Genomic DNA, 25,970 nt, shown 5'->3' on the forward strand with positions numbered 1-25,970 from the left:
TGGGAGGATGGCTTGAGCCCAGGAGTTCAAGGCTGCAGTGAGCTGTGATTGCACCACCGCATTACAGCCCGGATGACAGAGTGGGGCACTGTCTCTTAAAGAAAAGAAAAAGGAAGCAAGTTTCTAGAAATCATCTATCTCAGGATGGAATTAATTGCTCTGAAAAGAAGTGAGTCCCCCATCCTTAAGTGTATGCAAATGCAGGCTGGCTGCTGTCTGTTAAGGATTTCATTACTAGAGGAGACAATGCAGAATAGCTTTCCAGACTTGATTCTGTGTTTCCCCGTGCCCTACCTTACATCTGGGTGACTCCCTGAAGGGTCCCCCGCCCCTTTTTTTTTTTTTTTTTTTGAGACTGAGTCTCGCTGTGTTACTCAGGCTGGAGTGCAGTGGTGTGATCTCAGCTCACTGCAACCTCCACCTCCTGGGTTCAAGTGATTCTCCGTCCTTAGCCTCCCAAGTAGCTGGGATTACAGGTGTGTGGCACTATGCCAGACTAATTTTTGTATTGTTAGTAGAGACGGGGTTTCACCATGTTGCCCAGGCTGGTCTTGAACTCCTGGTCTCAAGTGATCCACCCATCTCAGCCTCCCAAAGTGCTGGGATTACAGATGTGAGCCACTACGCCTGGCACCTCCCTTTCCTATTTGATGGGGAACTGGTGGTAAACCGTCCCACAGATTAAACAAACAAACAAAAAAACGCTTGTCATTCTCTTCTCTCTGCTACTTTATCTGGTTCATAAATGTGACATCTCAGAAAGGTGTGGCCAGGAAAGGTTACCTGGGACTGTCTCCCCCCTGCTGCACCTTCCCTGCCCCAATGCCTTGGGGTTTCAGGCCTGTTGCTGGAACAGGGCTCTGGCTGGGCTGGGGCTCCTTGCCCAGGATGCCGGGGAGAGGCCCCGTGTGAGGGCCTCACTCTGTGGGCTTAGGAATCCCGGAGTAAACAGATCAAGTTACCCGCAACAGGCAGCCGCAGCGATTGAAGATGGGAATGTTCTTCTTGGAGATGACTCAGCTTCTCGGCCCAGAGCGGGGGCACCATGGGCCTCGGCTTTGCCCTGGTGATTGGCTCCAGGCCAAGCCCAGGGTGGGGTGGTGGGGGAAACAATGGATTTTTACAGTCAGCGACTGCTGTGCAATTCTGTTTCACCCCATCAGGGTGAGGGCACATGTCAACTCTGGCAGGGGGTGGTGTTGGGCAGCTGCTTCCCGGATCATCTGTAGGGTGGTGGCTCAGCCTTTCCAAGCCTCAGATTCCTCATCTGTGAAATGGGTAGCAACAACTATGTCAGAGAGTTGATGGGAAAAATGAATCAGCCACCCAGGCGTGGTGGTTCATGCCTGTAATCCCACTATTTTGGGAGGCTGAGGGGGACAAATCACTTGAGGTCAGGAGTTTGAGACCAGCCTGGCCAAGATGGTGAAACCCCATCTCTACTAAAAATACAAAACTTAGCCAGGTGTGGTGGCAGGTGCCTGTAATCTCAGCTACTCAGGAGGCTAAGGCAGGAGAATCGCTTGAACCCAGGAAATGGAGGTTGCAGTGACCTAAGATCTCACCACTGCACTCCAGCCTGGGCAACAGAGCAAGACTCCATCTCAAAAAAAGTGGGAATTTGGGGCCAGTGTAGTGACTCATGCCTGTAATCCTAGCACTTTGGGAGGCCGAGGCAGGTAGATCATGAGGTCAAGAGATCGAGACCATCCTGGCCAACACAGTGAAACTACGTCTCTACTAAAACTACCCCATCTCTACTAAAAATTAGCTGGGTATGGTGGTAGGTGCCTATAATCCCAGCTACTCGGGAGGCTGAAGCAGGAGAATCTCTTGAACCCAGGAGGCGGAGGTTGCAGTGAGCGGAGATCACGTCACTGCACTGCAGCCTGGGTGACAGAGCAAGACTGTCTCAAAAACCAAAAAAAAAAAAAAAAAAGGAATCTGGGGAGAGGGTGCAATAGGAAATGAGAGAGGATCCCTTGAGAGCTGCCTACCCTGGGGAGAAGAAGAGCAGCCACCACAGGAAGCAAAAGAGGACTGTCAGTGTCAGATGTCGGAGGAGACCGTGTGGGAGGTTGCAGATTCCAGGGAGGCTTTGGCCAACCATGTGGGTCCAGGCAGCAGGTCAAGGACAGGAAGGTATGAGGTGAAGAGGCTGTCGGGCTGGGCTGGGGGAGGTCACTGATGAACCGAGTGGGGTGCCCTGGAGGGCTTGAGGAGCCGGCCCAGTGGCAGGGGTGGGGGTAAGGAGGTGGCCTCAGGAGGAGATGGGGATGAAGGAAGATTTTTTAGGACGGAAGAAACTTGATCCTGTTTGTTGCTAAGACTGAGAAGCCAAGTATGAAACAGACAGCTCAGGGAGGTGCTTGGGAGAGTCACGAAAGGGGGAAGGCGTTTGCCAGGGTGCTGTTTTCCTGAGGCCAGAGAGCAGGGATAAGATGGGCGGACAGGCTGGGCACAGAGGCTCACGCATATAACCCCAGCACTTTGGGAGGCCGAGGCAGGAGGGTGGCTCAAGGCAGGGAGTTCTGGACCAGCCTGAGTCACATGGTGAGACACTGTGTCTACAAAAAAAAGAAAAAAAAAAAAAAAATGAGCCAGGCTTGGTGGTCTGTACTTACAGTGGCAGCAGAGTTGGGAGGCTGAGTTGGGAGGATCACTTGAGCCCAGGAGTCTGAAGCTGCAGTGAGCTATGATTGCACCACTGCACTCCAGCCTGGGCAACAGAGCAAGACCCTGTCTCAAAAAAAAGATGGGCGGATGATCAGAGACTTTCCGAAAGGGGGCCCTCCCCACTTGGTCTGTGTCTTAGGAAACCTGGGATGCGTGTTGGGGTGCTGAGCATAGCAGAGGGGCAGAGGCGGGAGAGGTCTGGGAGAGGGAGGGTTAAGTTGACCCAGCAAGGGGTGGATGGGCCTGGGTGGCAGGGAGGGGGATTTCTGAGCTGGAGGTCGTTGCTGAGGATGGGTTCGGGCAGGGGTCATCTAAGGAAGGAGCCAGCCGAGGGGGCCCCCAGGAACACCCAGCCCCGCAGGCCAGCAGTACACGGTAGCGTTGGAGTGGTGATGGTGCAGAAGATGAGGGTGACCAGGAACCAGGGCCACTCCCAGAGTTGCCAGGCGACAGGACAACTCCAGTCCATGCCCCAGCATGGCCCCAAAGTCCTGTAATAGCAAGGCCTCCAGGGAATGTTTCGTCCCAATTCATAGTTGTCAGGGCAGGACTGCAGATGGCTTTAGGGTCAAATATTTCCATTGTTGTCTTCAGCTTGTTGACACAAACTGTCTGCATGCTTAGAAAGGTCAGAGGTTGTATGTCTCCGTGTGCGTTCTCAGCTGTGGTGTAAGGAATACATAAGGTTGAATGAGCTTCCGCTTATGTTGGGAAAAGACTGGGAAAATGTGCCATTATCCAAAAAAAGAAATGGATGCTGTTTATGAAAGCTACCACAGGCCAGGCGCAGTGGCTCACGGCTGTAATCCAGCACTTTGAGAGGCCAAGGTGGGCAGATCTCCTGAGGTCAGGAGTTCGAGATCAGCCTGGCCAACATGGTGGAACCCCATCGCTACTAAAAATACAGAAATTAGCCAGGCATGGTGGCGGGCGCGTGTAGTCCCAGCTGCTTGGGAGGCTGAGGCAGGAGAATCACTTGAACCCGAGAGGCGGAGGGTTGCAGGGAGCCAACATTGCACCATTGCACTCCAGCCAGGGCGACAGAGGAAGACTGTGTGTATCAAAAAAGAAAGCCAAACACAGCATGCCTGGTGCTTTTTTAATTTTATTTTTTATTTTTTGAGACAGGGTCTTATACTGTCACTGAGGCTGAAGTGCAGTGGTGCAGTTGCAGCTCATTACTGCAGCCCCAACCTCCTGGGCGTAAGCCATCCTCCTTCCTCAGCCTCCTGCGTAGCTGGGACTACAGGTGCATGCTATAATGCCCTGCTAATGTTTTTTTTTAAGATTATTTTTTGTAGAGACAGGGTCTCAGTATGTTGCCCTGGCTGGTCCCCTGCATTTTTATCTACAAAGAGAGGCCGATTCCCCACCCTGGCTCCTGAAGGCAGACGGTATGTGCCCCTCTTGGAGGTTTGGGGGACAGGCTCAGGAGCTAGGTAAATATGCCCAAGACCATAGGATCAGACCACCAACTCCAAAGCATTGCTTCTTTTCTTTTTTCTAGAGACAGAGTCTCAGTAGGCCAGAGTGCAGTGTCTCAGTCTCAGCTCACTGCAGCCTCACACGCCCGGGCTCAAGCAATTCTTGTGCCTCAGCCTTCCAAGTAGCTGGGATTACAGGCACGCACCAGCACACCTGGCTAATTTTTGTATTTTTAGTAGAGATGGAGTTTCACCATGTTGGCCAGGCTGGTCTCGAACTCCTGACTTCAAGTGATCCACCTGCCTCTGCCTCCCAAAGTGCTGGGATTACAGGCATGAGCCACCTTGCCTGGACAGGTGTCTTTTTTGGTTTTGGGTTTTTTTCTTAATCCTAGCTTCATATAATTCTGTAAAAAGAATAAACTATTTAGCTGCCTTAATGAAAAAAATAACAACTGTAAAAAGAGTACCCTGCCGTACACCGTGTTTGGGGACTTGGTTTCCACCCACAGTGCCCTGCCGTTGCTGAAACTTGTTTATCTCTCTGCTTAACACTGAGAATGGTTCCTCTTGCCTGCTGGGTGATATTCTGTCATTCTTCATGTCCTCTCCTGCTGATGGCTGGCTGGGCTGTGGCCAGGTTTTTGTTACCGAGAACAGGCTGTCACGGATCCTCTTGTCCGTGTCTCCTGTTACACATCTGTAAGGGGTGGATGTCTCAGAATGGAAAGGCTGAGTCATGGGGCGTACTGACACAAGTCCCACCTGCCTTCAGGAAGCCCCCAGCCTGTAGTGGCAGCTCAGCCCCGGCAGGCAGACCCAAGGCAGCTAACTGCTTTAACCCAGCAAAGCTTCAGTTTTCCCGTCCCTGAGATGGAAATTATTCCACGGCACATTCATGCAGGTCACATTGATCATGGAGCTTGTACCAAGCCCTGTGCTGGCCATGGGGGAGCTGGAGGAGAGAGGTGCAGCCCTGTCTCTTGCTCGCAAAGACAGAACTGGGGCCGGGCGCGGTGGCTCATGCCTGTAATCCCAGCACTTTGGAAGGCTAAGGCGGGCGGATCACCTGATGTCAGGAGTTCAAGACCAGCCTGGCCAACATGGCAGAACCCTGTCCCTACTAAAAATACAAAAATTAGGCTGGGCACGGTGGCTCATGCCTGTAATCTCAGCACTTTGGGAGGCTGAGACGGGCAGATCATGAGGTCAGGAGTTCAAGACCCTGGCCAACATGGTGAAACCCCATCTCTACTAAAAATTCTTTTTAAAAATTAGCTTGGCTTGGTGGTGGCGCCTGTAATCCAGCTACTCAGGAGGCTGAGGCAAGAGAATTGCTTGAACCTGGGAGACGGAGGTTGCAGTGAGCCAAGACCGCGACACTGCACTCCAGCCTGGGCAATAGAGTGAGACTCCATCTCAAAAAATACATAAAAAATATATAAAAATTAGCTGGGCGTGGTGGCACATGCCTGTAATCCCAGCTCCCTGGGGGGCTGAGGCAGGAGAATCACTTGAACCTGGGAGGCGGAAGTTGCAGTGAGCTGAGATTGTGCCACTGCACTCCAGCCCAGGTGACAGAGCGACACTGCAGGTAAAAAAAAAGGACAGACATGGAAGTGATTAATTTCAGTACTTGGATGGATATCTGCAAGGCGCCAGGGGGAGGTGATAGGGCCGGTGAAAAATGGGGAGATCCAAAATCAGTGATCATTTTGCACCAAGAGCCGACAAGCAGAAGGTGTGCTCTTGTCTACAAAAACTGAGATCTTGTGGGAGGCAGCCTGGGTCTGGGGCTCTCCCCAAATCTTTTGTGATCTCTTCTTCCCTGCCTGTCCCCTTTGGCATCCCTGCCTCTCCGTAACCGCCCCAGAATTCGACACACGCCATCACCCACGCTGTCTTACTGGATTCTCCTCGTCTCCCATCCCACAAGCACGTTTTCTATCTTAAGGCAAAATAACTCCTGTTCAGGATCGCCCTTCCAATTGCAGAACCAATTAAGGGCTTTTTTCTAAGTAAAACTTGAAAGGGCAGCTTCTAGTTGCTAAAGACAGGAGAAATGGAATGTAAATAACACAGAGACCCATTGAAAACCCAGGAGCAACAGATGAAGAAACCACAGCTGGTTAGCAGAACAGAGCCTGGCACACGCCCTCCACCTGGTTTTCTTCTGGAAAGAAAAGCCCCATGAACAGTGACCCCGAAACACTTTTATTGCTAGCTGCACGTTTTAAAAGGCCCGTCAGCCAGGCACAGTGACTCACACCTGCAATCCCAGTACTTTGGGAGGCAGAGGCTTGGGAGGATCGCTTGAGGCCAGGAATTCGAGACCAGCCTGGACAATATCACGAGACCCTGTCTCCACAAAAATTTAAAAATTAGCTGGGCATGGTGATGTGCCTTTATAGTCCCAGCTACTCAGGAGGCTGGGGTGGGAGGATCCCTGGAGCCCAGGAGTTGGAGGCTGCAGTCAACTATGATTGTGCCACTGGACTCCAGCCTGGGTGACAGAGCAAGACCCTGTCTGCAAAGGAATGAATGAATGAATGCTATTTGTCATAGCAAGGAGGCAGCCAGAAGCTGGCTGGCAGGGGCAGGGGTGGATGTTCCCTGGAAGCAGGTGAGGCCCTGATCCTTTCATTCTCTCACTTGGACGGGCTGCAGAAGATGTGGCTAAACCTCACTCATTTCAGACAGAAGGCCACACTTTGCAAGAAACACCCTTGTCCTTCCAGGCTGGTGCCGTATTCACAAGCAGTCTGAGAAAGGACCTGCTTTAAGTCAGGCCCGAGAATGTTTTGTAAACAGGCGCCCGTAATGTCCAGGAAGCCTGCCGTGAGGGCTGTTTCAGAGCCTCTCTGGTTTGGGTGGGTGGGTCACTTGAGCAGTGAAGGCTCTGTGCTTGTTTCAGAGCCCCTCTAGCCAGGCTTTTTTTTTTTTTTTTTTGCAAAAAGAGGTCTTGCTCTGTTACCCAGTCTGGAGTGCAGTGGTAGGATCTCGGCTCACCACAACCTCTGCCTCCTGGATTCAAGCGATTCTCTGGCTCAGTCTCCTAAGTAGCTGGGACTACAGGCCCATGCCACCACACCCAGATGATTTTTGTATTTTTAGTAGAGACGAGGTTTCACCGTATTGGCCACCCTGGTCTCGAACTCAGGTGAGCTGCCTGCCTCAGCTTCCCAAAGTGCTGGGATTACAGGCATGAGCCACCGCACCCAGCAGGCTAGGCTCTTAATTCCAGAGGTCTGAGCTTGTTCCCAGGCAAGCTAGCAGGTGACCTTGGCAGTCTGGCTGACACAGGGCAATGTGACCCTGCAGGAATCATGCCTGAGTCTTTTTTTCTTTTTTGGATGGAGTCTCACTCTGTCATCCAGGCTGGAATGCAGTGGTGCGATCTGGGCTCACTGAAACCTCTGCCTCCCGGGTTCAACCTCCCGGGTTCAAACCTCAGCCTCCCAAGTAGCTGGGACTCCAGGCAATCACCACCACACCCAGCTAATATTTTTGTATTTTTAGTAAAAATGGAGTTTCACCAAGTTAGCCAGGATGGTCTTGATCTCCTGACCTCATGATCCACCTGCCTTGACCTCCAAAAGTGTTGGGATTACAGGCGTGAGCCACCGTGCCCAGCCTCAAGTCTTTTTTATTTTATTTTTTAACACAGGTTCTCACTGCATCACCCAGGCTGGAGGGCAGTGGTTCTATCTCAGCTCACTGCAACCTCCACCTCCCAGGTTCAAGTGATCCTCCCACCTGTGCCTCCTGAATAGCTGAGACTACCGGGGTGCACCACCATGTCCGGCCAATTTTTCAATTTTTTTGTAGAGATGGGGTCTTACCATGTTGCCCAGGCTGGTCTCAGACTTCTGGGCTCAAGCGATCCAGAAATGCTGAGATGACAGGTGTGAGCCACCGCACCTGGCTTCCTGCCTGGAGCTTCTTCACAGCACTTCACACCACACTAGTGCTTTCTTTCTTCTGCTCCTCTTTCCAGCTCTTTGTAGACAGAGTACAGAGAGGCCACAAACTCTGGGGGCCCGGCATCTGGGTGTGGACCCAGCCATGACTCATTAGAAAAGGAGGAAAGAGAATTAAAACTGGAGACCTTAGCCTCTCCCAGAGGAGGGGTAAGTCAAGGTGATGCCACATGAGGGCGGGCAGGGTTCGTCCTCATTAAGGCTTCTCTGGCTTTGAAGACAAGTGTGTGGCCACAGTCCAGCCCTTTGCTCAGCAATCCTTGAGTGTTACTTCCATGCCCAGCCAGTGTTGGGTACTAGGTATGCGTACAGAGAACCCTCTGTCCTTGCTTCTGAGAGCTGTGGCCTGCTGAGGGAAGTGAACCCTTAAAGTATGATTTGTAATAGATTGTGGGAAGCACTCAGCACCGTCATGCTCAGTTGCATGGTTTGCGCACTGCACAACTCCAGGGGCATACTTCACATAGACTATGAGATGAACTGTCTCCCAGGGCTATGATGCACCACCAGCCCAGCTATTCACAGTGGCCTGAAAGCTAGCTCATAGACATAGCATGAGGCTGTAGGCTGTCAAAGGAGTACCACCTCTATGATGGGAGATGAGGGAAAGGAAGTGGCTGGTGCTGATCGGGCAGGGGTTTCTTTATTTTTTGTATTTTTATTAGAGGCAGGGTTTCACTGTGTTGCCCAGACTGGTCTCAAACTCCCAACCTCAAGTGATCCATCCACCTCTGCCTCCCAAAGTGCTGGAATTTACAGGCATGAGCCACCACGCCCGGCCAGGAAAGGTTTACCCCAGAGGAGATGTTTCCGTGAGCCCGGCCTGAATGTTCTTTCAACTACCCAGTGTAGGCTCCCAACTTTGTTGGCCGAAGACTTTGTGCTCACCCTTTAAGGCCCAGTTCAGGGCCAGGCACAGTGGCTCACACCTGTAATCCCAGCATTTTGGGAGACCGAGGTGGGTGGATCACGACACGAGGTCATGAGATCAAGACCATCCTGGCCAACATAGTGAAACCCCGTCTCTACTAAAAATACAAAAAATTAGCTGGGCATGGTGGCACACGCCTGTAGTCCCAGCTACTCAGGAGGCTGAGGCAGAAGGATTGCTTGAACCTGGGAGGCGGAGGTTGTACTGAGCCCAGATGGCACCACTGCACTCCAGCCTGGTAATAGAGCAAGAATCCGTCTCAAAACATAACAAAAAGTGGGGTGGGCGTGGTGGCGCACGCCTGTAGTCCAAGCTAGTTGGTTGGGAGGTTGAGCTACAAGGATTATCTGAGCCCAGGAGGTCAGGGGTGCAGTGAGCCGAGATCACGCCGCTGCACTCCAGCCTGGGCAGCAGAGCAAGGGCCTATCTCAAAAAAGAAGAAAAAAAAAAGATGGGGTCAAGGGGAGCAAGAGGAGTCTGAGGGCTGCCTCCTGAGGGTGACCAGCAGAGCGATGGCAGCAGCTGCCTCTGGCTGATCCGCCCTCCCCGACGCCTGCCCGTGCCAAGGTATACATTCTGAGATGTCCCGTAGCTGGCAGAGCCACAGAATCGCTCAGCCCCTGGGGACAGGTCACTTCAGCAACATGTTTATACTCCATTTACACACAGGCCGCTGTTGCTTTCTGCTGGTGTTTATGCCCTCCGGAATAATTTGTGTGGTCTATTTCTGGAGCATCCCTCCCGGCCGAGGGCGCCGGGAGCAAGGGCCGCGTCTGTTTGCTTCCCCAGGGCTCTCAGGCAGCTGGGCAGCCCCGCCCCACCCAGGGAGTACCTGCTCATGGCAGTCTGGTGACTCGGGGATGTCCAGGGCTCTTTCTGAGCGTGTGGGGGTCCCTAGGAAGAGGCCAGGCCTGACCAGTGATTGCCACTTACTGTGGTGATAATTTGCTGTTGTCCTCGAAGCAATTATAGATTTCATGTATCCAGGCAATACTTGCAAATTGGGTTTGGGACAAGCAGGGACGGAGACGTCATTTGAAAACCAAAGAGCCGGAGGGAAATTGATGAGCATAGGTTGTTGCAGAATGCCTTACGTCCTTCGGAGGTGGGGATGACCCGGACAGAGTTGCGCTGTTGCACAGGCTGGAGTGCAGTGGCAGGATCAGCTCACTGCAGCCTTCTAGGTTCAAGCAGTTCTCCTTCCTCAGCCTCCCAAATAGCTGGCATTACAGACACCCACCGCCAGGCCTGGCTAATTTTTATCTTTTTAGTAGAGACAGGGTTTCACTGTGTTGGCCAGGCTGGTCTCAAACTCCTGACCTCAAGTGATCCACCTGCCTCGGCCTCCCAAAGTGCTGGGATTAAGGCTGAGCCATCTGGACAGGCTAGGCGTTTTCTTTAAATTCAAGTTTATCGAGTGTAACTTACGTACAGCAAAATTCACCCCTTTTTTAGCCGAGTTCCTTGGGTTTTGACAAATTTATATGATCTTGTGAGGTTTTCGGTGTTTTGTTTTGTTTTGTTTCCAGTAGTGGCTATAAGCAAGGTTTTTGGGTTTTGTTGAGATGGATTCTTACTTTAAGCACCCAGGTTGGAGTGCAGTGGCGCGATCTCAGCTAACTGCAACCTCCGCTTCCTGGGTTCAAGAGATTCTCCTGCCTCAGCCTCCTTAGTATCTGGGATTACAGGCGAGCACCGCCACACCCAGCTAATTTTTGCATTTTTTTGTAGAAACAGGGTTTCGCCATGCTGGCCAGGCTGGCCTCAAACTGGTGACCTCAGATGATCCTCTGCCTCAGCCTCCTAAAGTACTGGCATTAGAGGAGTGCGCCACCGTGCCCAGCCTAAATTCATATGAATTTTTATTTTCTTTCTTTTTCCTTTTTTTTGGGACGGAGTTTTGCTCCTGACACCCAGGCTGGAGTGCAGTGGCGCGATCTCAGCTCACTGCAACCTGTGCCTCCCAGGTTCAAGTGGGTCTCTGCCTCAGCCTCCCAAGCAGCTGGGATTACAGACGCACACCACCACGCCCAACTAATTCTTGCATTTTTTTGTGGAGACCAGGGTTTCGCCATGTTGGCCAGGCTGGTCTCAAACTCCTGACCTCAGGTGATCCGCCCACCTCAGCCTCCCAAAGTGCTGGGATTACAGGTGTGAGCCACTGTGCTCAGCCTCAATTTATATGAATTTTTTTTCTTTTGAGACGTAGTCTCACTCTTGTCACCCAGGCTGATGTGTAGTGACGCAGTCTCAGCTCAATGCCACCTCCCCCTCCAGGTTCAAGTGATTCTCTGCCTCAACCTTTCAAGTAGCTGGGATTACAGGCACGCACCGCCACACCTGGCTAATTTTTGCATTTTTTGTAGAGACGAGGTTTCACCATGTTAACCAGGGCTGTCTCGAACTCCTGACCTCAGGCGATATACCCACTTCTGCCTCCCTAAGTGGTGGGATTACAGATGTGAGCCACTGCGCCTGGCAATTTATGTGAATTCATGATTTTGTAACCACCGCCACAATCAAGAGGCCCATCCCCCCAAAATTTCACAATGCCTCTCTCCAGTCAGCGTCTGCCCATCCCCTGGCAACCGCCCATCATTCGTCTGTATAGTTTGGCCACTTCCAGAATGTCATATGAATAGAATCATACAGTATGGAGTCTTGTGGGCTTGGCCGTAGATGCCCTTGAGATCTGTCCGTGTTAATGCATGAATCAGTAGTTTGTTCCTTTTCGTTGCTGACCTGTACTTCCTTGTGGGGATGTGCCATACTTTATCCTCTCTCCCATTGAAAGAAGGACGTTTGGGTTGTTTCCAATTTAGGGCAATTACAAACAAAGGCAATATGCATTGGCATCTAGGTCTCTGTGAGGGCACCTGCTTTCACTTCTCTTGGGTGAATACCCAGGAGTAGGATAGCTGAGGCTGGACAGTCAGTGTGTGCTGAACTTCACAGGAAGCTGCTGGCTGGGTGCAGTGGCTCACGCCTGTAATCTCAGCACTTTGGGAAGCCAAGGAGGGAAGATGGCTTGAGGACAAGCATTCAAGACCGCCCTAGACAACATAGCAAGACCTCATCTCTACGAACAGTTTTAAAAACTAGCTGGACAGTCCAGGCACGGTGGCTCATGCCTGTAATCCCAGCACTTTGAGAGGCAGAGGCGGGCAGATCACCTGAGGTTAGGAATTCAAGACCAGCCTGGCCAACATGGAGAAACCTTGTCTCTACTAAAAATACAAAAATTAGCCAGACATAGTGGTGGCCGCCTGTAATCCCAGAAGCTGGAGAGACTGAGGCAGGAGAATCACTTGAACCTGGGAAGCAGAGGTTGCAGTGAACCGAAATCGTGCCACTGCACTCCAGCCTATGGAATAGAGTGAGACTCTGTCTCAAAAAAAAAAAAAAAAATAGCAGGACATGGTAGTATGGAAGTATGTGCCTGTAGTTCCAGCCTACTCAGGAGACTGAGGAGTTCAAGGCCGTCATGAGTCGCGGTTGCATCACGGCACTCCAGCCTGGGCAACAGGGCAAGACCCTGTCTCTAAAAAGAATAAAGAAACTGCCAAATGGATGTTTGAAGGGCCGGGCCATTTTCTACTCCTACCAGCAGCATAAGAGAGTTCCAGTGGCTCCATGTCCTTGCAAACATGTTCAGGAGTAAATTTTAAAAAGGAGCTGAAGAGGTTCTGTAGATGAGGGGGCTGCAGGGCAGCTGACAGGAGAGGAGGCCAGGGAGGAGACTGTCACTCAAAGATCCCTTTTCCAGAAGCATCTTCCGGTTGCATCTTTGCCTCTTGCCTGGTGATAGGGTTTGGCTGTGCCCCCACTCAAATCTCACCTTGAATTGTAGTGATCTCCATGTGTCAAGGATGGAGCCACGTGAACATAATTGAATCACGGGGGTGGGTTTTTCCCACACTGTACTTGTGATAGTGAATAAGTCTCCCGAGATCTGATGGTTATGAAAAGGGCAGTTCCCCTGCACACACGCTCTTGCCTGCCACCATGTAAGACGTGCCTTTGCTCCTTCTTTGCCTTCCGCCATGATTGTGTGGCCTCCCCAGCCATGTGGAACTGTGAGTCCACTAAACCTCCCTCTTTCCTTTATAAATTACCCAGTTTTAGGTATGTGTTTATTAGCAACATGTGAACAGACGAATACACCTGGGTTACTGATGGACCTCTTTCTGTCCCGGCTCCCCTTGATGGGTGGGGGTGCAGAGCCCATGCCTGGCTTTGTCCTGGAGAGCCGGGACACCAGATAGGTGGCCAGGGGTCCGTTTCCTGCAAGCCTCTGCCTGTGCACACTCAGACTTACCATCTCTGCCTATGATACCCTGTAGAGTGCAGTGGGCGTGGTCCTGGCTACATGGGGAACAGGGACACGGGCGTTAAGGGGGTGATGACCCCCATCACCCAGGGAACAAAGGCCTCAAAACCCCGCCTGCGGGCTGCCTAGACACACAGCTGGGCACCAAAGGGATGCCCAGGATCAAGACCAACAGGGTCAGGGTTCCGGTCCCTGCCCTTGGGGAATTGGTGGTCTTGTTTTGGAGAGAAATGAGCAACATCCCTCCCTCCCAGGCTGAGTGGTGATATCGGAGGCGATATGAGTTGGGGCAGAGAGCCATGTCCCAAAAATGTCACGGATGGCCATACTCTGTCTTCAAGGATGGAGTGTAAACTGAGGGCCGGGCCGTCGGTCAGCTGGTGGGAATTAGGCATTTTGATGACTGGGAGCTCCAGCGTTGCTGAGGCCAGGACAATGGGAGGGGAGATGGGGACAGACGCCTCGAAGTTGCAGTGGCGGGGCCGTGAAAAAGACGGCTTCTCTGCCCGACTGGCACTGGAGCCACCCTTCGGCCACTTCTTCCCTCCAGGAAAAAGTGGGATCCCAGGCCTGGACATAGGGGCTGAGGGGCTCAAAGGTCCCCAAAGATTACAGGGTTACAGTGGGGACAGTCAGCATCTCTGTGGCTCTCCTGAGTCAGGACTGGGGAGGGGGACATGAAGGAAAAGACAAAGGACTTACCCAAGATCACCCAGCAGCCTGGGGCTAGAGCTCTGGGTAAACTGAGTCTTCATCCCTGGGGCACGGGTGGGCGGCTGCCCCAGGGGACCTACTTGGACTAATGAGAGCTTTCGTGTCTGTCTGTCCATCCAGGTGTAAGTTCTTCAGTCTGACCGAGACACCAGAGGATTACACTATCATTGTCGATGAGGAGGGATTCCTAGGTAAGTGTTAACTCTCCTAGGGGCTCGGCTGGACCACACTGGCTGGTCACCTCCTCATTTCTGACCCCATCTACTGGTCAGCTAGAAAAATAGCAGAGTGCTCACACCTGTAATCCCAGCACTTTGGGAGGCGGAGGCGGATGGATCATGAGGTCAGGAGTTCAAGACCAACCTGGCTAAGATGGTGGTGAAACCCCCATCTCTACTTTAAAAAAAAAAAAAAATTTAGCTGAGTGTGGTGGCAGGTGCTTGTAATCTTAGCTACTTGGGAGGCTGAAGCAGAGAATTGCTTGAACCCGAGAAGCAGAGGTCGCAGTGAGCCAAGTTCGTGCCACCACACTCCAGCCTGGACAACGGAGTGAGACTTCATCTCAAAAAAAGAAAAACCGCAGTGTATTTCCTTCTCTCCCTGGATTCTGGAGGGTCCCCTCCCCTCCTGCTCTTGATGTTGCCCTAGGAAAGGCCCCTGAGGTAAAAGGGTCAGTAGGTATGACGTTACCCAGCTGAGCATTAGATCAGCCCAGAAGGAAAAGGAACGTGTTTCACGGAAGCCTGCAGAGTGCTCTAAAACATCCTCACCTGGGCGTAGTGAGTCACGCCTTTAATCCCAACACTTTGGGAGGCTAAGGTGGGAGGATCACTTGAGCCCAGGAGTTCAAGACCAGCCTGGACTTAGTAAGACCCTGTCTCTGCTGAAAAATTATTTTAAATTAGCAGGACATGATGGCATGTTCCTGTGGTCCCAGCTACTTGAGAGACTGAGGCAGGAGGATCGTTTGAGCCCAGAAGTTGGAGGCTGCAGTGAGCTGTTATTTCACCATTGCTTTCCAGTCTGGAACACAGAGCAAGACTCCATCTCTTTAAAAAAAAAAAAAAAAAAAAGAGAGAGAGAGAGAGAGAGAAGTGCCTAGCTGGCAAGAGCACATTTAAGAGGACTTCCCAGAGAAGGCAGCACTTAAAGTGAACCCAGCTAAAAGACTAAAAAGCCAGATATGGTGGTGGACACCTCTACTCCCAGGCTGGGGAGGATTGCTTAAACCCAGCAGTTTGAGACTGTAGTGTGCTGTGATCACACCTGTGAATAGTCACTGCACTGCAGCCTGGGCAAAATGATGAGAACCTGCTCCATTTATTGATTGATTGATTGATTGATTGATTGGAGACGGAGTCCCGCTCCTGTCTAGGTGGAGTGCAAGGGTGCAATCTCGGCTCACTGCAGCCTCCACCTCCCAGATTTAAACCATTCTCCTCCCTCAACCTTCTGAGTAGCTGGGACTACAGGCACCTGCCACCACACCCAGCTAATTTTTGTATTTTTTTTTTTTTTAGGTTTCACCCTGTTGGCCAGGCTGGTCTTGAACTCCTAACCTCAGGTGATCCTTCCACTTCAACCTCCCAAAGTGCTGGGATTACAGGTGTGAGCCACCATACCTGGCCTGAGAACCTGTTTCTAAAAAAAAAAAATTAAATGTCCCCTTTGAGTTGGAAAACATTAAGGGAAGGGATACTTTCCAGGCAGAGAGAACCCCATGTGTGTGCAGCCATGGCTTCCAGTACTGGGGACACACTTGGCAACCCCAGGGAACTAGAGTGTGAGGAAAGAGACAGGAGGACATGGCTTGCCTGGAGGAGGGATCAGGGAAGCTTCCTCCATGTGGCTGTAAACACATGGGCTTCTCTGCCTGGAAAGGTCCCTCCCTTAATGATTTCCACCTGGCGTGGGAAGCACTTAAATTTAATGACTCTTTTTTTTTTTTTAAAGAAACAGGTGCTTGCTACTTTGCCCAGGTTGGAGTACGGGTATGATCATAGACGGCCTGAAACTCCCGGGCTCAAGCAGTCCTCCCACCTCAGCCTCTGGAGTAGCTGAGAGTTAGAGGCGTGCACTGCCGTGCCTGGCTCTAGACTATTTCCTTAACTCCCCTCCTGTACTTTATTTGGGTTAGAAGAAGCTTGGGGAAACTTCTGCAGCGTGGCTCTTTCTGGGAACTCAAAAGAGGAAGCTCCTGATGAGTCCACATGCCAGGATTCACTCAAGGTGTGGCAAAAGTATTAAAGGAAAAATATTAAAGGTAGCTTTAAAGAATAATCACAAACCTTCTTAGGAGGCCGAAAAGTTTTTACATCGTTTCAGTAAAAGTTTCAGCTAAAAATAGCCTAAATCCTCTTTACATTTAGTTATTTTAAAAAGCAAGTAACTAAAATATATAGAGGAGTTTATCTAAATAACTTGTTTACTTGTGTAGCCTTAAAACTAATCTTTAAGCCAGATAGCCCTCTCAAAAAAAAGTCAGCCAATAATATTACCCACTAATAGTGTTTGTTTTAAGCCTCAAAACCTGCCCTTTAATCTTCCACCCCTAGTAGTGTTGACTCAAAGCCTTTGTCATTGACTGTGTGCTAAATAAAAGCCAGAGGCCAGCACGTAATGGCCAGCAGTCGCAGCTGTTTACAGCACTCTGCAAAGAGTCTATAAACAGCCCACTCAGTCAAACTAGCAAAACATAGTATCTGTGTGTCAGTATACTTTATTCATCCATCATTAAGTCAGAGTCTGCAAGACAGACCCCAACAAGTAGTAACCCCGACACACATGATCACAGAGGGCTTCCTGTAGGAGGTGATATTTTTGCTGGCCTTGTGGGGAAGGAAGAAAACATGTCAGGAGAGTTGAATGAGAAGGTACAGGTGCAGAAGCAAGGGCCAGGTCCAGCCTCCAAAAAGGGGGAAGACTGAGGTAGGCAGGGAGCATTTGGATCTTATTCTTCAGGCATTGGCGGAGGGCCACTGAAGGTTGTTGGGTCAGGATAGTCATCATTTGTACTGAGTTGGGATAGAGTCCCCTGGCGTGTGTGCAGGAGAGGGAATGGGAAGGGAGGTTGGAGCTTCCCGGGGGAGTAAGCTCTGTTCAGATAGAGGTCCTTGGGCCTGGCTGAGACTCTCACTGGCACGGGGAAGGAACTGCCTGCAGTCCTTCAAACCTGCCATTCCCAGAGCCATCCACAATGGCCCTGTGACTTTCGATACTGCCTGGCCCTGCCCCTCCCTGAGCCTTTCCAGCCATAGGCACAGCACTGAGGAACAAAGGGACCAGTGGGAAAGCAGGTTTCAATTAGGCCAGCGAGGCCTTAGAGGAGAGGGCACAGCCAGCCAGCCTTACCTCTGTGACTTTGGGGTCAAAGCTTCCCTTCCGGTGTGTGTTTCCTTGTCAGCAAATCAGGCTGCTTGGAAATCCATTCTTGCCCAAGGGAAAAAAAAAAATTGAGTGCATTTGTTTTTTCTTTTTCTTTCTTTCTTTCTTTTTTTTTTTTTTTTTTAAGACAGAGTCTCACTCTGTCGCCCAGGCTGGAGTGCAGTGGCGTGATCTCGGCTCATGCAACCTCTGCATCCCGGATTCAAGCAATTCTCCTGCCTCAGCCTCCCAAGTAGCTGGGATTCCAGGCAGGTACCACAATGCCCAACTAATTTTTTTGTGTTTTTAGTAGAGACGGGGTTTCACCATGTTGGCCAGGCTGGTCTCGAACTCCTGACCTCTGGTGATCCACTTGCCTTAGCCTCCGAAAGTTTGTGAGCCACTGAGCCTGGCCTCTTTTTTCATTTTGAGACAAGGTCTCACTCTGTCACCCATGCTGGCAGGAATGCCAACATATCTCACTGCAACCTCGAACTCCTAGGCTCAAAGGATCACCTTACCTTAGCCTCCTGAATAGCTGGGACTACAGAAGTGTGTCACCACACCTGGCTAATTTTTTTTTTTAAGAGATGGAGTCTTGCTATGTTGTCCAGGCCAGTTTTGAACTCCTGGCCTCAAGCAGTTCTCCGGCCTCCACCTCCCCAGTGCTGGGATTACAGGCTTGAGCCACCACGCCCAACCTGTGCATTTATTTAAGTAGTATCTCCTGCATTCTTTCTTTGGGGTTGCAGGTAGGGGAGGTATACAGAATAAGACCCCCCATTCCTCACCCCTGCTAAACTTCGGATGATTCTAGTGGCCTGAAGAGTAACGACTAAACACCACCAGCCACAGTGGCTTACTATAATCCCAGCACTTTGGGAGGCTGAGGCAGGAATTCAAGAACAGCCTGGGCAACACAGCAAGATCCCATCTCTACAAAAAATACAAACATTAACCAGGTGCCATGGTGCACACCTACAGTCCCGGCTGCTTCTTAGGTGGCCAAGGCGGGAGGATTGCTTGAGCTTGGGAGTTCGAGACAAGCCTGGGAAGCACAGTGAGATCCCGTCACTACAAAAAATTAAAAAGCTTACCCAGGCATGGTGGTATGTCCCTGTAGTCCGAGCTACTTGGGAGGCTGAGGTGGGAGGATCACCTGAGCCCGGGGTGTTGAGGCTGTAGTGAACCGTGATTACGCCCCTGTACTCCAGCCTGAGCAACGGAGCAAGACCCTGTCTCAAAAAAAAAAGAAAAAAAGAGTAAGGACCCATTTTATAGCCGGGCACAGTAGCTCACACCTGTAATCCCAGCACTTAGGGAGGCTGAGGTGGGCAGATCACAAGGTCAGGAGATCGAGACCATCCTGGCCAAGATGAAGCCCCATCTCTACTAAAAATACAAAAATTAGCTGGGCATGGTGGCTCGTGCCTGTAGCCCCAGGTACTTGAGAGGCTGAGGCAGGAGAATCCCTTGAACCAGGGATCAGAGACTGCAGTAAGCTGAGATTGTGCCACTGCACTCCAACCAGGCAACAGAATGACACTCAAAAAAAGACCCATTTTACAAGTGAGAAAGCAGACATTAACCTGCCCAGAGCTAGTGAGTGAAAACCACGACGGGAGAGGAAGTAGGAAATGCTCTCAGGGCACCGCCAGTGCTGCCGGGAAATGATGTGGGAAGACAGGGTGTGCCACCACGTGTGGTCCAGGACAGTCTGAGAAGGCTCTCAGGGGGCTGCGGCAAGATTCGGGTGGGCCTAGGGGCTGCAGTGTGAGTGTAGGACAGGCCCTACCTCTCACCTCCTTGGAGGCTCTGCTTCTGGAGGAGACTTTACTTTTTGTTTGCTTGCTTTTTTCTAGACAGTCTCGCTCTGTTGCCCGGGCTGGAACGCAGTGGTGTGATCTCCGCCCACTGCAACCTCCACCTCCCGGGTTCAAGCAATTCTCCTGCCTCAGCCTCCCACATAGCTGAGATTACAGGCGCCCGCCACCATGCCCAGCTAATTTTTTTGTATTTTTAGTAAAGATGGGCTTTCACTGTGTTGGCCAGGCCCATCTTGAATTCCTGATCTCAGATGATCCTCCCGCCTCAGCCTCCCAAAGTTCTGGGATTGCAGGCATGAACCACTACGCCTGGCTCACTGGATAGTTTTTGGATTTATTTTATTGTTTTTTGTTTTGTTTTGAGACAGAGTCTCACTCCATTGTTGCCCAGGCTGGAGTGCAGTGGCACGATCTCAGCTCACTGCAACCTCCGCTTCCTGGGTTCAAACAATTCTCCTGCCTCAGCCTCCCAAGTTAGCTGGGACTACAGGCATGCACCACTATGCCCAGCTAATTTTTATATTTTGACAGGGTTTCACTATGTTGGCCAGACTGGTCTCGAACTCCTGACCTCAAGTGATCTGCCCGCCTCAACCTTCCAAAATTCCAAAGTACTGGGATTACAGGTGTGAACCACCGCTCATGGCCCACTGGCTAGTTGTTGTGTTTTTGGTAGAGGAGTCGTCTCACTATGTTGCCTATGTGTGTCTCGAACTCCTGACCTCAAGCAGTCCTCCCACCTTGGCCTCCCAAAGTGCTAGGATTACAGGCGTGACCCCAGGAAGAAGGACGCTGACTCTGGCATGGGCAATGAAGGCCAGTGCCCTGTCATCCAGTCCTGCAAACCTCCAAGGCTGCAAACATTGCTTCCCACCAGAGAGCCTCTTCAGCCACTGAACGTGAGCCAGGCTGTGTGTTCACTGGCAGCCTTGACAGTTGGAAGCCAGCAGCTGGTCATGGTTCAGTGGACACTGGGTCTTTCCTGGGAGGGCAGGGGATGGCTTGTAAATGACAAGAACCAGCAGAGTTCCTTGTTTAATGTGAACGTTGTTAAGAGATTCTCGGTCTGAGCACAGTGGCTCGTGTCTGTAATCCCAGCACTTTGGGAAGCTGAGGCAGGTAGATGGCTTCATCCCAGGAGTTCGAGATCAGCCTGGGCAACATGGCAAAACCCCGTCTCTACAAATGATAGAAGAATTAATCTGGTGTGGTGGCGCCTGGCTGTGGTCCCAACTACGTGGTGGGTTTCGGTGGCAGGATCACTTAAGCATGGGAGGTTGAGGCTGCAGTGAGCCATGATTGTGCTACTGCCCTCCAGCCTGGGTGACAGAGCGAGACCCTGTCTCAAAAAAAAAAAAAAAAAAAAAGGTCTTGGCTCAAATGGGTGCAATATGTGGGGGTGTACCTGCGTGTATTCTGATTTTTTACATGTATGACTGCAGGGGTGCAATCTCAGCTCACTGCAACCTCCGCCTCCCGGGTTCAAGCAATTCTCGTGCCTCAGCCTCCTGAGTAGCTGGGATTACAGGCACCCACCACCATGCCTGGCTAACTTTTGTATTTTTAGTAAAGACCAAAACCCACCACGTAGTTGGGACCACAGCCAGGCGCCACCACACCAGATTAATTCTTCTATCATTTGTAGAGACGGGGTTTTGCCATGTTGCCCAGGCTGATCTCGAACTCCTGGGATGAAGCCATCTACCTGCCTCAGCTTCCCAAAGTGCTGGGATTACAGACACGAGCCACTGTGCTCAGACCAAGAATCTCTTTAACGTTCACATTAAACAAGGAACGCTGCTGGTTCGTGTCATTTACAAGCCATCCCCTGCCCTCCCATGTTGGCGAGGCTGGTTTCAAACTCCTGATCTCAAGTGATCCGCCTGCTTTGGCCTCCCAAGTGCTGTGATTACAGGTGTGTGCCACTGTGCCTGGCCTCTTTTATGTATTTAATGAGCCGTGTGTGCAGTGCTAGGTGTCCTGACAGATTCAGAGGAGTGTTAGAAGCCTCTGGGTAGTGGGCAGAAACTTAGACCTGCCCAGCACTGATCTGTGCTCCACATCACCAGCCCTCGTCCATCACAGGTCCTTGTCTGTGAACTGGGAACAGCAGTACATCAGTTGGTCCATGCCACGCTTGGTAAGGCATGGTCAGCAGGCAGTGACTGATCGAAAGGTGGAGAGGTGGCCACATGAGGTGGCTCACGCCTGTCATCCCAGCCATTTGGGAGGCCAAGGCAAGAAGACCAGCCTGGGCAACATCTCAAGAACCCATCTCCACCAAAAAAAAAATAATAATAATTAAAAATTAGCCAGGTGTGATGGCATGTGTCTGTAGTTCCAGCTACTCAGGAAGCTGAGGTGGGAAAATGGCTTGAGTCTGGGAGTTTGAGCTGTAGTGAGCTGTGATCACACCACTGCACTCCAGCCTGGGCAGCAGAGCAAGACCCTGACTCTTTTTTTTTAAAAAAAAAAAAGGCCAGGCACAGTGTCTCATGCCTATAATCCCAGGACTTTGGGAGGCCGAGGTGGGCAGAGATCAAGAGATCTAGACCATCCTGGCCAACATGGGGAAACTCCATCTCTACTAAAAATACAAAAAAATTAGCTGGGCATGGTGGCGCACCCTATCCCAGCTACTTAGGAGGCTGAGACATGAGAATCGCTTGAACCCGGGAGGCAGAGGTTGCAGTGAGTGGAGATTGCACCACTGCACTCCAGCCTGGGCAACACAGCGAGATTCTCTCTTAAAAAAAAGCAGCGGCAGCAGCTCTGGGTTCTGCCCAGGGCTGAGGCTGTGAGCAGGGTGGGCAGACCAATCCATCAGACAGGCTACCTGCTGCTGGCCAGCTGTTGACTGACCTGAAATCTTCCAGCCAGCAGCTGCCACCTCCTCCCCCACACCCACGTGTGCAGCTGGCCTCAGGCCTGGGCTTCTCCCCAGGACCACTCTGGGAATCGTCCAAAGCTGCCGAGAGACTCCTTGTGGCAGAGTCTTCGTTATGTCAGCACCCCCTCAAGGTACACGTGCACCCCAAAGCTTCACCGCCTCGCAGGCTGTATCAGCAGCTGCGTCTGCTGGGGAGGACAGAGCCAGGATTGGCCCCGCGGAGCCCGAAGCCTGTGCCTTTGACAAGAGATAGGCCTCCCACTGCCAAAGATGGGAGCCGCCTCTTCCCGTTTCTCTGCAGCCGCCTGCCTCTCCAGCTGCCCATCGGCTGACCACTGGCCCTTCTCAGCCAGCTGGACCAATGGGCTCCCTGGGCTGTGGTCACCATGGTGACCAGAACTGGGCAGGTAGGAAGGCATGGGCCTCAGTTTCCCTCCTCTCAGGCCAAGCTTGCCTTTCCCCAGGAATCTTCATCATCACAGCTGCCTTAGCTCACCCGTCTCTGAGCCCCTCTCTCCCTTTTTCTCTTTATCTTTTGACACAGGGTCTGGCTCTGTTGCCCAGGCTGGAGTGCAGTCACAGCTCACTGCCGCTTCCATACCCCAGACTCAAGTGATCCTCCCACCTCAACCTGCCACGTAGCTGGGACCACAGGCATGTGCCCCCACGCCTGGCTCATTTATTTTTTATCTTTATTTTTTTAGAGTTGGGGTCTCTCTGTGTGACCCAGGCTGGTCTCAAATTCCTGGCCTCAAGCGATCCTCCCACCTTGGTCTCCCAAAGCACTGGGATTACAGGCGCGAGCCGCCACCTCCAGCCTCAGCCCGTCTCTTTTCAGCACCCTGTTTTCTGAGGGACTTGGTACTTTTCATTGGGTGCACAAGACAGCATGTGGGTCCTTGAGTCAGACCTGTGTTGCATTGCTGTTTCTGTTACTTCCTGAGTGATCTTAGGCAGATCCCTGCCCCTTCCAGCATTTCTGGACTGTTGAGTATACAGTGAGCAAAATAACCCTGCCTCGACCAGGCACGGTGGCTCACGCCTATAATCACAGCACTCTGGGAGGCCCAGGCAGGTGGATCACTTGAAGCCAGGAGTTCAAGACCAGCCTGGCCAACACGGCAAAACCCCGTCTCTGCTAAAAATACAAAAATTAGCCAGACATGGTGGTAGATAACTGTAATCCTAGCTACTTGGGAGGCTGAGGCAGGAGAATGGCTTGAACCTGGAAGTCAGAGGCTGCAGTGAGCCTAGATGACACCACTGCACTCCAGCCTGGGTGACAGAGTGAGGCTCCATCTCGAAAAAACAAATGCAAACAAACCTGCCTCTTTGTGGGATGGCGCCAGAATCCCCCCACTGTGCCATGCCCCTCCCCGCTCAGGGCCTGGAACTCGGTGCGTTTAGGCAGGTGCCCGGTGATGCATGAAGAGTCCCGCCTGCAGCCTGGTCTCAAGTTTGCAGCTGTGAGTCTGTGGACACACGTGCATAGTGTGTGCCTGTGTCCCACGTTCAGGACTACTCAGGAACTCTGTCTGCAGGACACGGCGGAAGGGATGGCTCAGACCATCCCTTTTTGGATTCTGGGTGTGCACGAGCTAGGTAAGGAGGCTTAGCAGTTGCTTCTGCTCTGGCCTCCCACCCTGCCAAAGTCAGTGTCAGCCCCTGGGACTTCCAGGCCCTCAGGAGGGGCATGGGTGACAGTCACTGCCCTCCCCCCAAGGTACAGCATCTTCAGGGGCCCCCCTGGAGCTGCCTGTTCTTCCAGAGAAGCCCAGTGTGCAGGGCTGGATGAAGCAGAAAGAGAAACCTCAGAGCCCCACCCTGCCTTCTCCTGGCCTCCCCTCCACCCAGAGCCTCCCCGGGAGGTCTCCGGGAACACAGTTTGAAAGCCACTTGCATGTAAGACGGTGGGCATGATGACAGTGCCAGACCCACAAAAGGGTTGTAAGGACTCAAAATAAGGGCATTACCCTCTACTGACACCATCGTTTTACGTCTGAGGAAACTGAGGCTCGGCACAGATCAGCCACTTCCCCACGTGGCTCCTGCTCTGCTGAGCTGCCTGCCACGTCCCGTGTCATCTGAGGGCCTTTCCTGCCCAGTCCTCCCAGGAAGCAGCCTTGGATTCAAATCCCATCCTGTTGAAGGCCGGACATGGTAGCTCACACCTGTAATCCTAGCCCTTTGGGAGGCCAAGGCAAGAGGATCACTTGAGACCAGGAGTTCGAGACCAGCCTGGCCAACATGGGGAAAACACCATCTCTACTAAAAATACAAAAATGAGCTGTGTGTGACGGTGCATACCTGTAATCACCGCTATCGCTCAAGCCCGGGAGATGGAGGTTGCAGTGAGCCAAGATTGCACCACCGCACTCCAGCCTGGGCAACAGAGCAAGACTCTGTCTCAAAAAACAATCCCATCCTGTTGGAAAGTGAGGCTTGGGTAGCGCTGGCCCCAGAGCCTCATCCTCTCCTCTCTGACCTGCCTTGCCCTGCCCTGGGGACAGCCGGGACCCCAGCAGTCAGTCACAGGGCTGCCTTCTGTGTCTCCCTGCAGAGCTGCCCTCCTCAGAGCACCTGAGTGTGGCGGATGCCACCTGGCTGGCCCTGAACGTGGTGTCCGGCGGTGGCAGCTTCTCCAGCTCCCAGCCCATCGGTGTGACCAAGATCGCCAAGTCGGTCATTGCCCCGCTGGCCGACCAGAACATCTCCGTGTTCATGCTATCCACGTATCAGACAGACTTCATCCTGGTGAGCCAGTCATCACAGGCGCGCCTTGAACACTCACACCTGCCTGTCGGTCACACACATGCTCGCTCCCGTCTCCCACCCCTTGCAGCCTTGCCCTTCCACGCTACTCTGGGGTGGGGGCAGGGTCTCAGAGTGAGAGCTCGGGGCCCCAAGCCCACATGCCCCAGGGCCACCAGGCACACGCTGCCACAACTTCTTGCCCTCAGGTACGCGAGCGGGACCTGCCGTTTGTCACACACACGTTGTCATCAGAGTTCACCATCCTGCGGGTCGTCAATGGCGAGACCGTGGCAGCCGAGAACCTCGGCATCACCAATGGCTTCGTGAAGCCCAAGATGGGTAAGCTGGGGGCAGGGTTTGTACATGGGAAACCTCACGAAGTTACCAGATCCAGCCACAGACCAGCCTCACTATCAGCACGGGCTTCTGCCCACTGAGCATGAATGGAGTGCCAGGCAGAGAGGGATACAAAGGGCCCGGCGTGGTGGCTCATGCCTGTAATCCCAGCACTTTGGGAGGCTGAGGCAAGTGGATCACCTGAGGTTGGGAGTTCGAGAACAGCCTGACCAACACGGAGAAACCCCATCTCTACTAAAAATACAGAATTAGCTGGGTATGGGGGTGCATGCCTGTAATCTCAGCTACTCAGGAGGCTGAGGCAGGAGTATCGCTTGAACCTGGGAGGTGGAGGTTGCAGTGAGCTGAGATTGTGCTATTGCACTCCAGCCTGGGCAAAAAGAGCGAAACTCCATCTCAAAAAAAAAAAAGAACGTGACTCAAAGGTCCTAGGTAGGCCCCGCTGCCATGTCTAGCAAGGGTGCTGGGCGTGCACGCAGACAGCAATGGCCAGAGGCCACTCCTGCAGCAGGCCACATGTCACGGCGGGCCTCCCTGGGCAGGGACTGTGGAGCTGAAGCCTGGAGCATGGGTGGGAGCGGAGCCAGGGGGTGACAGTTGGGAAGGGCATCCCAGGCAGCCAGCACAGCATGTGCAAAGGCCCGGGGCCTGCGGGTGAGCTTGAGGATCAGGGCGGTGGTAGGTGGTGGCAGAGGCTGGACAGGCAGCGGTGCCTGAGTCTGTCT

At 52.3% G+C, this 25,970-nt stretch overlaps 1 protein-coding gene across 1 annotated transcript in view; it reads left to right on the forward strand.

Moving 5' to 3' along the window:
* The window catches only part of CASTOR2 (cytosolic arginine sensor for mTORC1 subunit 2), a 59,354-nt gene that overhangs the window by 26,180 nt on the left and 7,204 nt on the right, over positions 1–25,970 (forward strand). Inside the window, exons 2-4 of the mRNA XM_032254909.1 lie at positions 14,176–14,246; positions 24,695–24,888; positions 25,095–25,227. Of these exons, the coding sequence (XP_032110800.1) occupies positions 14,176–14,246; positions 24,695–24,888; positions 25,095–25,227 (398 nt within the window). The remainder of the gene's footprint in view (positions 1–14,175; positions 14,247–24,694; positions 24,889–25,094; positions 25,228–25,970) is intronic.

The sequence above is a fragment of the Sapajus apella genome, unplaced genomic scaffold (assembly GCF_009761245.1).
Source record: "Sapajus apella isolate SASKATOON/1434 unplaced genomic scaffold, GSC_monkey_1.0 scaffold88, whole genome shotgun sequence".
Taxonomy (NCBI): domain Eukaryota; kingdom Metazoa; phylum Chordata; class Mammalia; order Primates; family Cebidae; genus Sapajus; species Sapajus apella.